General features: G+C 41.0%; 1 protein-coding gene across 1 annotated transcript in view; it reads left to right on the top strand.

Moving 5' to 3' along the window:
• ciartb (circadian associated repressor of transcription b) overlaps positions 1-7635 on the top strand; it is an 11965-nt gene extending 4330 nt beyond the window's left edge. The window contains exons 3-5 of the mRNA XM_008412478.2: positions 511-871; positions 3338-3464; positions 5913-7635. Of these exons, the coding sequence (XP_008410700.1) occupies positions 511-871; positions 3338-3464; positions 5913-6305 (881 nt within the window). The 3' untranslated portion in view covers positions 6306-7635. The remainder of the gene's footprint in view (positions 1-510; positions 872-3337; positions 3465-5912) is intronic.
• Positions 7636-13639: the final 6004 nt, after the last annotated feature.

Below are 13639 nucleotides of genomic sequence, written 5' to 3'. Positions count from 1 at the left end.
TATATATATATATATAAATAAAAGGTATTACTTTTTTATGTTTTTCCATTCTTCTATAATGGAAAAAAAGTGATTTTTCAGTATTTGACCTACCAATCAGTGCTGATAAAGGGAAAAACCGGCCACGTGGTTGATACATCTATAATTGCAGCATTCCACATCTCACAAACTCGCGTTTTCTCTGGTCTCAGCAGTAAATTGAAGCAGGGCTCTGTCAACATTTCTCCCAGCAAAAACAATGGAGGGAGCAGACAACACGCAGACCTTTGTGGAAAAAACGTGTCCCTGAGATTTGAGAGTGTGATGTCTGAAACATGTTGTTGGACTATCCAATAGCCACAAATATTCACGAACCCATCTCCGTGTGTTACGTAACAAAGATCATTTCGGGTGAAGGCTTGCTTAGCGACTCCGCCATTTCAACAGATAAAGAAAGCACTCAGTGATATTATTTAGCCTACCAACGGTAAGAAACTTTCTACGCTTCTTTGCGAACTTGGCAGAAGTGAGTGGGAACATACTGTACCATAGCTTTACCAGAGAAGCAGCTGCTGTTTGTGTTTTGGTCAGAGCAGCATTACATGTGCTTTACTGCAGATAATGGCCGTGTCCAGACAAGCTTAGATTTTGGGATCTTGGTCAGACCCGAACCTTATGTGACCCAGTGCTTGCTGCTCACAGAAGCAGGGGAGGCTGTTCCCTTGTACAAACATTTCACAGAGCCCATCTGCTGCACAGACTCGGGGCCTGCTGTTGACGTGCTTCACGCTGCAGCTTTTCTTTCTTTTCCAGGGCTCAGCAGTTTCCAGGAGAGTGTGGCAATGGACAGGATTCAAAGGATCATGGGTGTTCTGCAGAACCCCTTCATGGGGTGAGTTTGACCTACATACCTCGATGTTTGTTTCCCCCGAAAAGTTGCATAAAGTGCCTTGAAAAGCCTCTTGACTGCTTCAGATTTTGTCGCATTACAACCACAAACTTCAGCGTATTTTGATTTTGTGTTCGAGATCAACACAACAGAACACTTAGTTGTGAAGTAGAAGAAAAATGGTAGCAACCCCCGAAACCACCTGATGGTATTCAACCTCCTTTACTCTGATACCCGTCATTATAAACGATAAATCTTTTGCTTAAAGTAACCACCCGCCCCAGAGATCTACAGCTTAGTTGGCATGTGGTGTTGGATAGTATTAGTTGTACAATCCACAAATCTGGCCTTGACGGGAGAGTGGCAAGGTTAGCCGTTTTTAAAAGAAAGGCTAGCTGTTCTTTTAAAAATGTCTAAAGGAATGGCTTGTTTAATCTTTGCCACTAGCCTCTCCTCAGATGAGATCAAAGACTCAGTGTCTAGTGTTAAATTTGCGCCGCATAACACCCTGAACACACCGTCCCTACATTAAAACGTGCCGTGGAAATGTGGCTATTATCAGCTGGGGGCTGAAAAGCTGGTCAGAGATGATGGGAAGATGGATGGAGCTAAATACAATGAAAATCTGGATGAAAACCTTTTGGAAACTTTCAAAGACTTAAGACTTGGGCAGAGATTTCCCTTACAGCAGGACAGCAACCCTAAACATACAGCCAGAGCTACGATGGATTGTTTTCCAATCGCCCAGTCAAATTCAGATTCTGAATTCAAAGTTGCTTTTTACAGAAGCTAACCAACCAAACCAACTGAAATTGAGCTGCAGTATTTTGTGGAAAAGGAATTTGTAAACTTTTCTCTTTCTAGACATTCAGAGCGGTTAGAGACGGAGCCCAAATGATTTGCCACTGGAAATACTCTGTAAAAGATTTAAAAATAAATAAATAAACAAACCCGTAACTCTTGCACCCCTTTACAACAAAGTTTTACTTTGTTTATCTAATCAAATAAAACCCTAATGTAACACGAGGGAGTTTGTTGCTTTCTGCATGTCGTAATTTAAAAAGCTCCTGGCTGTACGAATACTTTTACAGAGCACTGTATGTACCCTCCAGCATTTTATCCTTTTTATTATTATTTTTGAACACGCTGCAGCCTGGAAACCTGCACTGCCTAAATGTGTTTTTCCGCTGTAGCTTAAATCTGGTCGGGGATCTGAAGTGAAGCACATCCGGCTGCACGGAAATACTGTTTGCTTTCTAAGTGGTCTCCATTATGTCTGTGACACATGGCTCACAGCAGGTCGCTGCTACCCCCACACGCATTCGGGATAAATTTACTGCAGAGATGGCTGAGTCGCTCTTTAGCCGGCCGTCTCGTTAAAAATGTATCATGCTCCTCGGTGGGAGAGGGACGCTTGTGTCTGCTTGATTAGCTCTCCACCGACCATACAGTGTAATGGAGTATGATATTACTCCCATCTCCTCTGTAGAAAGGAGAAAGTGTGAGTCCTTGTAATATGATCATCTTTCATCTAATGAAGCTGAAGCTTTGTTGAAATATGTCGGTAAAAATAAACATACAATTGTTTGTTTTATTAGGGCTCTCGGTTTTAAAAGCGACCTATTTTTTTCCGGGAGTTCGCTGAAAACAAAAGCGGATTAATAATAAATGCACCCGTGATATTTAAGCACGGTTTCTATTGGGCGTATCAAGGTATGCTGCTGAGTCTGGCACAGACTAATCGAAGAGACCTTCCAGCAGCTGCTGCCTTCATATTTGAGACAAAGAGTGGGTGTGGCCGCCTGCCGCAGACAGCCTGGAAGGTGGGCTTAGCCCCTCCCACTTTCCTTCAGTTTGTCCGCCCCTGCTTTCTGCTCTGTGCTACCAGCTGGCGGCCCCTCCAGCTCCACAAAAGCAGATAGGATCAAAGTGACTTTTTTTTTTTTTTTTTTTTAGCTAGCGGATAATCTTCCACATGAATTTTACATGTTTCGAAAATGAATATAACAAGAAGGTCCCGATCGTGTGACGGCGGTTAATCCCCTGCCCACCATCTGGTTTTGTCAGGACTCTTCTGAGCGCGCTCCCCTCCTTCCTCCTCCCACGACATCATCTAGTTTATTTCCACAATGACGCTGTTGGACACCGTTGTGGCTTTGGTGTTTATATTTAGACACAAGCAGAGCTATTACACGTCAAGCCACGTGTGAGCTCTAAACATGTGAGAAATGTACTCAAGACTGTTCCTCCACACACACTCGCACACACACACACACGCACATGCACACATGCCTGCTCTTCAAGGCTGCATATTTCCTAGGTACGTCTGATCGGGGAGATAACAGTTCTCCGAAGCAGTTGGCGAGACTGTTTGTAGATTCATGCACAATAGCAAAAGTAAACATTGTGTTTCTTCCTCTGTTTTCTCTCCTCCACCTCTGCTTCCGTTCCCTTCCTCTTCTCCCCCAGAGAGAAATATGTTGATATCATTCTGAAAATGGAGGCAATGCTGAAGAGCTGGTTCCCTCATGTGAAACTCCAAGAACAACTCGCCGCCACACAGACAGAGGGACTTGTGCCCAGTAAAAGACTTAAGGTAAAGGTTTAAAAAAAAAAAAAAGAAAAAGCAACCCTGTTGTGTAAGAGCTCATCAAGACGACACGAGCCTCTGCCAAGAGTGACAGCGTTGAGACGGGGGAGACAAAAATACCCATTGTTATTTAATCACAGCTCTGTGACAAGAAAAGAAGGATTTAAAGCTTTTTTTTATTTTTTTTTATTGAATCTCAGGTTCGCTTAGAACAATGACACAAGAGCAAAGATAAAACCGGAGGAGTGTCCCTCTCTGACTTAGAAAGGTCTGAATATACCTGGAAGAATCCTTTGCATTTAACTGGTGTGTATTTATCCCTGACGTTAATCTAATCCTCCCCCAAAAAAACAAAAACGGAGGTATCGTGTTGCAGGTTTTTCTTGTCATTGTAAAGGTGAAATGTTATTGCAAGTTCACCTCACGAGCTGTCAGCGTTGTTGTTTCAGTGACTACATTGAAAAAAGAAGAAGATAATCTGCTCTGTAAAAGACTTTGAGACTAGAGCAGAGATTCACCTTCCAGCAAACATACAGTTCAGTCACAATAATGCAGTACTGATCTGGTGCATGTGGATCCTCATCTCAGCGCTGCCTTGCTCACTTCTGGTTTGAACCTTAAAGCATGTGGTTCAAACCTGTCCTGTCTTTTGTTTTTTGTTTTCATCAGGCAATAAATTTAGATTTTAAACTGCTAATCCTCCCTTCAAAAGAAAAACCATGGAGCATGTAATTAATGATGTTGAAAGTTGGGCGACTCATTTCTAAATGGGCGACTTTTGAAAATTGCACAATAATAGGTAATGACCTGTTTACAAGGTCAAAGTAGCACAAGACACGGAAGTTTATATATAGTCATGTTGCAAAATGTCCTGCATTAATTTAAGTCTACTGTCATTTATCACCACAGGCTGGCCGAGAGCGTATTATTAACAAAAAGCCCCAGTGATAAATGCGTTAGCCCCTTTTCCTGATCATTCCTTCCCTAAAGGTGTTGCTATTAATAGCAAGCCGTCCCACAAATGATAAGTCTGAACAAGACTGTAATCATCCGATCATCTTTTATCTTCTAGTTATCCATAATTTACATGTTTCCAACAGGAGACCAATTAGAGTTATTTTTGCTTTGATCTCGGATTGTATTGTATCCTATTTCATAAGAGCTAACTGGCCTAAACAGGATTCAAACCCACAGTCAGTGGAAATGTTGTGTAATAGAAAACCCTCAGAAAGTAACACACAGCTAAACTGGATTACACATGAGATTTGAGAACGCTATGTTTATCTATCTCCATAATTCCTTGAAATACTTACCTACCTAGAAAAATAAACTCACACGTTGTTTTTCGGGACATAGATACGAAATACTGCATTTTGCTGCTTGAACTTTCAAATGTTAAGAAAGAAACATCCCCCTGTCATATTTCGCTTTAATTTTTAAAGATGCGCTCTGAAAACCATTCATTCCCCAGCAAGCTAATTTTTCCCATGTGTGGGCAAAGCTCTCTTTTACAGCAACGTATAATTACCGACCGCCGCGTCTCACATGCAGTTTCTGAGTGTCATCCGCAGAAACAGACAAAACCTTCCCTGTGCTACCTGTTTGCAAAAAAAAAAAAAAAAAAACCTTAAATCTCTTTCTCAGTAGCTGTGTTGGCTCACGTCTGTTGTCGGGCAGAGTATTAGACTCACCTGAGCCAAGATGTCAACCGCCAATACCAACTAACTTGTAGCAAACAAGTTTCTTGAGGAGTCGTGTCAGTTGATTTGTGTTTCCAGTTCGACCTCCTGCCAGATTTACTGGCACAGCTGGTAAAGCCATGCAATAACTCTTAAATAATAGGGTATTCACTGCAACGACATGATTTCATACATAGTCTGAAAAATGCAGCCTATTAAAATTAATACATTCATTTGGAAGAAATATATATGTATTTCATCCCATGTTGATGCAACAATTATTGTCAATCCTTCCAATTCCTAAAAAAAATAATTACACAAAGTGCACATAAAAAAAACAAACATTTAATCAAAGTTGATCAAAGAGTTATTAATCCACGACTCTCTTTTTTTCTTTTGCTGGGATGCAAAAAATTAGGGGACAGATTTCCTTCAGCTGTACTGCAAAATGGAAAATAAAAGATAACTATTATTTCAAAAAGGAAAACGCATGCCAGTCTTAATAAGTCATGCCTTATTTTATCCATCTGTACAGTTGCAGCAATAATTAAAGTTTATTTGAAAAATTACTTCTTATAGGAGTTTTTACACATCTCGCATTTAGAGGACTAAAGTAGCAATTTGTAGAACAACTTTACTTACAATGTTAATCTCCTTTTTTTTTTTTAAGGTAAGCAAACAAAATGATAATACAAACCATTAAGACATTTGTATTCGTTTGAATGGTTTCTTTGAATGTCGTTGAAGAACTTAAGGTCTCCATGTTCCCTTACAGTTATCTCCAATAACGACGTCTGCAGCTGGGGGCTCCGTCTTTCGCAGCGATCCTCCAACCGGCACCAAAGCTCTAAGGGTCACGGACCTGACTCCGCCCGAGGCCTACTCCGCCAACAACCTGAAGTGGCTCCACACGTCGCCTATCTGCTCCCCCACAGCCGAGGAGGCCCAGGCTGGTCCCAGGCACCCGCTGTTGCCCAGAGACAAAGACCTTACGCAAGACAGTGCTGTTTCCTCCAGCACAGACGGCCACGCTAAGACAGACTCTGTGCCCCGAGGCCCGCCGCCAGGCAAAATCAACGCGCCTTGCCTGGAACGGCTCCTTAAATCCACAGACAGCATCATCACACGCAAGGAGACTGGGGGTTTGATGGGCAGCAGCTGGTCCTAGTCCAAACACAAGGGGGGCTGGGGCGTCCGGCGGCAACGTGGCGTTCGACCCAGCCTCGCCTTGCCCCCATCCTGCTCAGAGCCAGTCAGCCAGCTTCGCTCATTCCAGCTTTCAAGATTGCGTTCAAAACAACAAACAAAAAAAAGGGACATCGCAGATTCCTCTTCAGCACGGAGCGGGTGTCGACGAACACGCTGCTGTCTCTGACACGACGAGCGTCCGCCATTTTCTGTTGACTTATCCTCGTTTCTCTAGTTTGCATTCTCGAGTTGCGTGTGTGTGTGTGCGCGTGTGGGTGTGCGTGCGTGTGTRTGTGTGTGTGTGTGTGTGTGTGTGTGAGCGTCCAAAGGCTAGTCGACACGTGCGCTGATAACCGAAGCAAGTATTGTCAGAACTGGAGTCTTCCCGCCGGCTCCCGGGTTCAGTGATACAGGTTTACACCAATCTGCTGTTTTGCTTGGAAGGGAAGATACGTTTTAGCTGGTAGGAAGGATTTTCACATATTCATACGTGGTCTACATATTGTGCTGAAAATGTGGCTGAAATGTGATGGTAGAGACCCCTTTTAGCCCCCCCCCCCACACCCACTCCCCGCCCCGCCTCCCAGTGACTCCACTCTTAGGTTTATTGATGTGACTGTTACTCATTTCTACTCTTCATCGATAAATCCTTTTTGGTACAACTGTTCTACCTCATCGAGCACCACGTCACGGCTAGTGAGTTGGGATGTGACCACTTTGCTCAGAGTCTGGACCCCCTGATCAGATCTGCGGTGAGCCAAACGGCCTCTGACGGCGAGGCCGTGCAGTACAAACAGAGGATGCTCTCTCTCTCTCTCTCCCTCTCTCTCTCCCTCTCTCTCTCTCCTGCTCTCTCTCTCTCTCGCTCTCTCTCTCCCTGTGGCCTGACTGGTGCCATTGTAAAGAATGTCAACTGTAGAGTTGTTTTTTCTGAGTCTCCCAGAAGAAGGCAAACAGTGCCTGCAAAGTCAAGCTGTGCCTGTGAGCTGGTCTGATTGAAAAAGGAAAAGAATAGAGAAGCGTTTATATTACCTGCACCTCTGTGGGATGTATGGAATCAGGAATTGTCACTCTCCTGCCATTTTCCTGTACAAGTAAATTATTGCCAACTACTAGCTGTGGTGGAGTAGAACAACTATCATTTTGTGTTGCCACAGAACTAGACGGTGTGTTAGACCACCTGAGAGGGACAAGGGACGTGTCTGTGTAAATCTTACTGCGAAGGTTGTCGATTTACCCTGAAAAGTGGCCTTTATAGTGTGAAATTTTATACTTTCTAAATAAATGTGGTTATATTTGTTTGATGCAAACTGCTTGAGATTAATTATACATATACATATTTTTTTTTCCCCTGTGAATACATTGTTGGATTTTTACTGTTTGATTTAATTGAAGAAGCTTTACGGTTTTTGCCAGTCTACAAGTTTTCACTTTTTTTATTTTTATTTTTTCTTGGTCAGTTGCCCTTAAATACTCGTCTCAAATTTTAAAACAAAAACAAAGCCTCCTGCTTTGGCCTAAATTATCCTAATTCTACTTACTGAGCTCCGGGCCATATGGATTGACCCAGTGGGTTGGTTTAACACAACAGCGTTGAGTTGTGGGTTTCATCCACCTGAAACTGGTTTTAATGTGAATAATCTTTTAACAGTGAAGATACCAAAGAGGGGGTTGGAAAACATAACTCGCATTATGGATTGCTAAACAACTAATTAAAAAAAAAAAAAAACAGTTTCACTGAAATTCTGCAAAAAAAGATGGACAACATAATATCGGACAATAACACCTTTACTGAGAAAGAAAGAAACTCGGATAACAAAATCAAATGCTGAGTGTTTAACATCATGTGGAATATTACTCATCTTATATTGACTTTACAAAAACATCAGTTGCTCAAAGTGAGAAAGTCTAATATAACTAGTAGCACATTGCTTAGCAGGTAAATGACTTATTTACATTTGAGTTGATGAGAACAACATTATACCTAAGGGTCAGAGCATCCTAACTGCAAGTTGAGTTGTCTAATTGATGTGATATCTACCCACTTTTAGCAATACATGTAAGTAATAATGCATTTCTCCGATTCTATTTGATAAAACACAGACGGAACAGGTTTATAAGTATGTCTTTTATGCTTGGACAGGAGCAATATCATAGAAAGTTATTTAATGTTTTAAAGTACAGGAGCCACTACTAAACTATAATAATAAACCATATGCTATTTAATTATTTTTAATTACATTTGGCCATGTAAAAGAAGTATGGCCTTTTAAACCTCTTTCAGATATTTTATTCCTTTGAGAAAACTCTACTTACATCTTAATGATGTAAATGTGGATCTTTTTTTTTTTAATTCAATCAGATAAAATCAAGGCTTAGCACACAGCCATCAGACATCACCTGATTAGAAAATAAACTGGTGTGTAATTTAATATCAGTATATAATAGATAATAAATACAACTGCTAATGGAGAACAGAAGTGACCACCCAGTGTGACGAAGACCAAGGACACCTGCAGGTATGTCTGGGCTAACGCTGTGGAGAAGTTTAAAGCAGTTTGTATCATGAGAATGTGAAAAGGTTACGGCATATAAATGCTTTTGCAAGGCTCTGTATGTTATACAAGCACACATTTTCATATAAAACAGCATCCAGTTCACTGATTATAACAATATCTGAAGGAAGGAGTGGTGTGTGTGTGACTGCACCTGACTGTAAAGACAGGAAAACTAAATATTGTCAATGATCATTACAAAGACGAAAAAAGTAACAAATAGCAGTGATTGTAAATCTGAATAACATTTACAATCTCTTGAAAAACGGATAGAAATTCAGCTGAGCCCTCCAACCTTGGGACTTTGTGCTACATCTGCTTTTTCTCACCCCAGCTCAATCGCATAAAAACATGATGTTTTTACAAAGTTATCAAAGCAGATTATAATTTTTTTTTTTTTTTAAGTACGGCACTCATATCCCTTTGAGCTCCGCATAGTCACGTGCCACTTTTTCTAGCCTGAAAGGGGGTGATTGGATTGATTAACCACCCTGCATTGTTTTCAGTGACTCTGTCCCAGATCCCATCAACCAGGGCAAGGCTAATGGTCCGGGCTCACGTGCATAGATGACCTGATAGTGTCCATGGCCAACCACAACGGGCAAGGACTGTCCGGAAAAACTGAAGTTTTTTATTAATGACCAGAGGCGCTGCATCAACAGAAAGGGCACCTTTCTAACTGCGCAGCAAAAAAAGGGGGGATGCCAACAGACATCTTGTGATGCCCTCCAGAAATAAAACATTAGAAATATGAAGGGACACAGCTTTAGATGTTACACATTTTTATCTTCTTGTGTATACTGCAAAGTGCATACAGGAAGCTTTTTTTAAATTTTCATACAATAACAACCACAAACTTCCATAACCGAAAGATACTTGTATTATTCTGTCCTACTGTTGGCTTTTTGAAATTTGAAAGACAAAATCAGCTATAAAAACCCAAGTCATCGTTACTTTGCTCCTCAGTTTTTTTCCACGAGTGTTCAACAGCACAACAGCAGATTTTAATATGCAATATTCTCAACCAGGATGAGAAATTGTATTGCTTTCCATTTTAAAGCTGCAGCATGTTTTTTTTTCCCTTTAGAAAACCAATTGATGTCTGAGTTTCTTTTGTCCAGGCCACATTTTACGGGCAGAACTACAAAGACTGATCATTACCAGAGCAGCGCAAATAAGAGCCTTTTGTTAAAAACGTTCAAAAGGAGAGTGGGAGAGGGTGGGGGGGGTATGAGGACTGGTTCAAGGTTCCAGGTGCAAAAGGGTAGATGGAATATTAAATAGGGCCTCATTCACTCAAGCTGCTTTTTGCTAATTGGCCTTCACTTTGAGAGTAAAATGGGAACGGCATTAGCTTGAATTACAGCCAGCATGATGGTGCCTCGCTATGCTACAGTTATTTAAGGCACTGCATCGCAGAAACATGCAGACACTGTTATGTGCGAGTTCGCTCTCCTACACAAACCCAATAATATAACTAATGGAGAGGTCTGTTGTGCAGCTTTTGTCCTATACAATAGATCCTATTTTTGGAAATAATTGCACCACTTTGTGCTGTTCACTTTTAAAAAGTTGCCGGTAAAGTGCAGGTCAAATACTCAGGTCTATGTGCTCTGCTTCGCCAGTTTGTACCATGTTACAGTAACGCCAATAATGACAAAATTCTATATAAATCTTCCCGAATGCCAATTTTGTTCGCCGTCAGACTGCAACCCATGAGTCACGGCGACATGTGATGCAGCAGTGAGCAGAAGAATCCTCGCTGATTTCCTCTGTAATCTGTGAATTGTTAGAACGGTGGAATATCTGCTCAAATCATTTTCCACGAGACCTCCACATGCTGGAATCCCATTCCCGCAAAGCAACAAATAGACTCATTATGTCATTACGAGCTGCAAGTGATTCATTCGCACTCCACGGAGATAATGGTCTCATCTGTCAGAGAACCAAGCACCTTTAATTAAAAGATGTGTGAACTGAAAATATCCCCCCTGCTCAATTATCAGAAAAGCAGGTTATACAAATAATTAAACAGTAGCAATAATCCAGAGCTGCTTCTGACTGTGGGGTCTTCAATTCGCCAATCCCAGTCTGGTTTGAATGAACTGGTTAACGTCGTCTGGTTCTGTGTGGATGACTAAAAGCAGCGCTCTGGAGATCTTCTGAGCTCCAAGTGGCAAAAAAGCACCAAGTGCATCTGTGACTCAGGTAGGAAAGGGCCTCTGGCATTCAGAGAAGTGCAATCGATTTTGCTGGCTCCAATAGGTTACCCTTTTAAAGTGACAGAACAATGCTGAAAGGGCCGCAACATCTTACAGCGAAGGCTTGCTAGGTTTTTGTATTTTTGAAAGTAGGAAAAAAGAGACTTGCGTGTGCACAAGAAACTGAAAAACACGTCTTAGTGTTCAAATATTTTTCTCTTGTAAGATCTTTTTCCTGACGTGGTTGAGACTTGTTGATTCAAATTTCTAAACCGTGTTTGTCAATCAACTTCAAATTTCAGAGGTTCAGGGGATTATAACATTTTATCTCTTGGAGCTATATGTACTTATGTATAAATACACATAAATACCGTCACATCTATGCATCATAGATGCGACTGGGTTTATTCATGCACAAAATGCCTTTAAATCTTGGTAAAAACACGTCTTTTGTCTTTGTCAACAGCTTTACATTTCTAATTTAGCTGCAATTGATGCACTGATTAAGCAGTCACTTAACTACCAAACCAAACATTCAGACCCACAAGTCAACAACAGGTAACCTGGGGCAACAATTTACCAGTTGTTGTAATTTCTCCATAATATGTTTGGGAATGAGTCTCTCTGTTTCCAGGATATTTAATAGTTTAGAGACCATGGTAAAACAAATATTCTTGCATGGGATGATTTTAAACAACATTGGCTGTTTTTTTTTTGTTTGCCCCCAAATATGTGCTCTTACAAACAAAAGCTGGTGTTAGTCATGTCTTCATTTACCAACTGGATGTTTTTCTCTGAAAACACACAGGGAATATGGTGCACTGACAGTTGTCCTTGTCGCCACAGATTCACAGCTTCAACTAAAGGCCCATCTCTCAAGTCACATTTTTGTCCTGAAAGGGAGCAGTAGTCACCCTCCATGCAGTAATGAGCAATCCTTGTCACCTCCCTCGAGTCTAATTGCGCAGGTACCAGTGAGGCAGATCATAGGAGATGAAGCGCAGTGGGAAATGAGATCACTACCACAGAAATGCCACTCAGCGTTCAAGAGAACAGAAGACACTTCTCGCCCTCCCCTTCATTCGCCCACTCCCATTTTGTCTTATTTCCAAGAATAAGTAGGCAGACTGTGCTCTCGTAGGTATGAATAATGGAAGCACCCTGCAGCAGGAGCTCATTTCCAGTGAGTGATCATCACACCGATGTAAGACCTAATGATCACACAGATAAAGAGAGAGGCTGGCATGCATGATTAACATGGTCAGGTCTGCCTCGGATCCTCTGACCGCTCTGAGTGTACAGCATCAAAAGCATCCGGGAAAGTATGACTGATTGTGAATCACTGGACTCAGCACCAAGGGAGCAAATAACACAATCATTAACTCTAAATAAAATGTTATGAAATATTTACATTAACCAATATCTTTACAGGTAATTTACATAGATATGATCTATGTTATTTTCTCTTTTTTGTGAATATGTAAAAAGAACATATGATTTAGATTTTTTTGTATGCATTTATTAAAATTTCATTTAAATAATACACAAAAAATGTTTATTTACTAAGTTGTGACACATTCGGCTCTTGGTCACTAGATGGCACTGTTGTACAAAAAGAAAAAAAAAAGAAAGAAAGCATCTAGAGAATGCTCCCTCTTCCTCATCATAAAAAGTCAAGTTAACGTTAAAGATACACATCTATCAAAATAAACATGAAAACATATTTAAATTTATTTAAGGAGGTTTTGACAATAAATATTCACTGGTATATTTTCTCTCTTTTTTGGCTTATTCTGAATTAGAGTCTAACGTTCACAGTGGCATTCTAACAGAGCATAATGTAGATTTGACTCATGCTGAAAATAGGAGACATCGCAATCTGAGCTGCTGACACAGCTGAGTCAAACTCTGCTCTAAAGACATCCTGAAGGACGTGGTTTTGAGTTGCACTGAGGTTTTTGATAGCACGCGTTATTTGTCTGCCGGAATAAGCCGTGCTTCCAGTCATATTGACATAAGTCTGCTGGAATCCCACAGAAGTGATCCCAGCACGCCGGCTGTGACTCCTGTTACCATGAGATGCCTTGGACTGAACCGTTGCTGGCTGACTGGAAGGCACGTCATCTGAATCTGACCCAGTGACAAACACCTGAGCTCATGTATCAGCGGGAGGAGAATGAAACATTTACATTAAGCTTCATCAGACCAGACGGGGTACAGATGATAGGCCTGAGCATGCAACAAATGTTCTCTCTTATCTCATCTCATGCCAGTAAGTTGCCAGCTGTCATTACAAAGTACCAGAACCTGCTAACAAACCAACACTATATCCAGGCAGTCATTACAGAAAGGCTTTGACTGCTTTTCATTTGGCAATGCAGGCAGATTCTTAAATCTACCTGAGAAACCAATTAATACTTAGTAGTTTTATTTAATTGGTGGTAAATATTTAAACTAAAGCATAAAAAAATAAAATAAAAAATGTGTGACTTTTTATGGTGAAATTTGTGCTAAAATAATTTCAAGGTTAGTGGTTTCTTAAGTGGGTACCCATGGTT

Source organism: Poecilia reticulata, linkage group LG6, assembly GCF_000633615.1.
Source record: "Poecilia reticulata strain Guanapo linkage group LG6, Guppy_female_1.0+MT, whole genome shotgun sequence".
Lineage (NCBI taxonomy): Eukaryota > Metazoa > Chordata > Actinopteri > Cyprinodontiformes > Poeciliidae > Poecilia > Poecilia reticulata.
The sequence above is the reverse complement of the archived record's forward strand: the minus strand, read 5'-3'. Positions and strand labels throughout refer to the sequence as shown.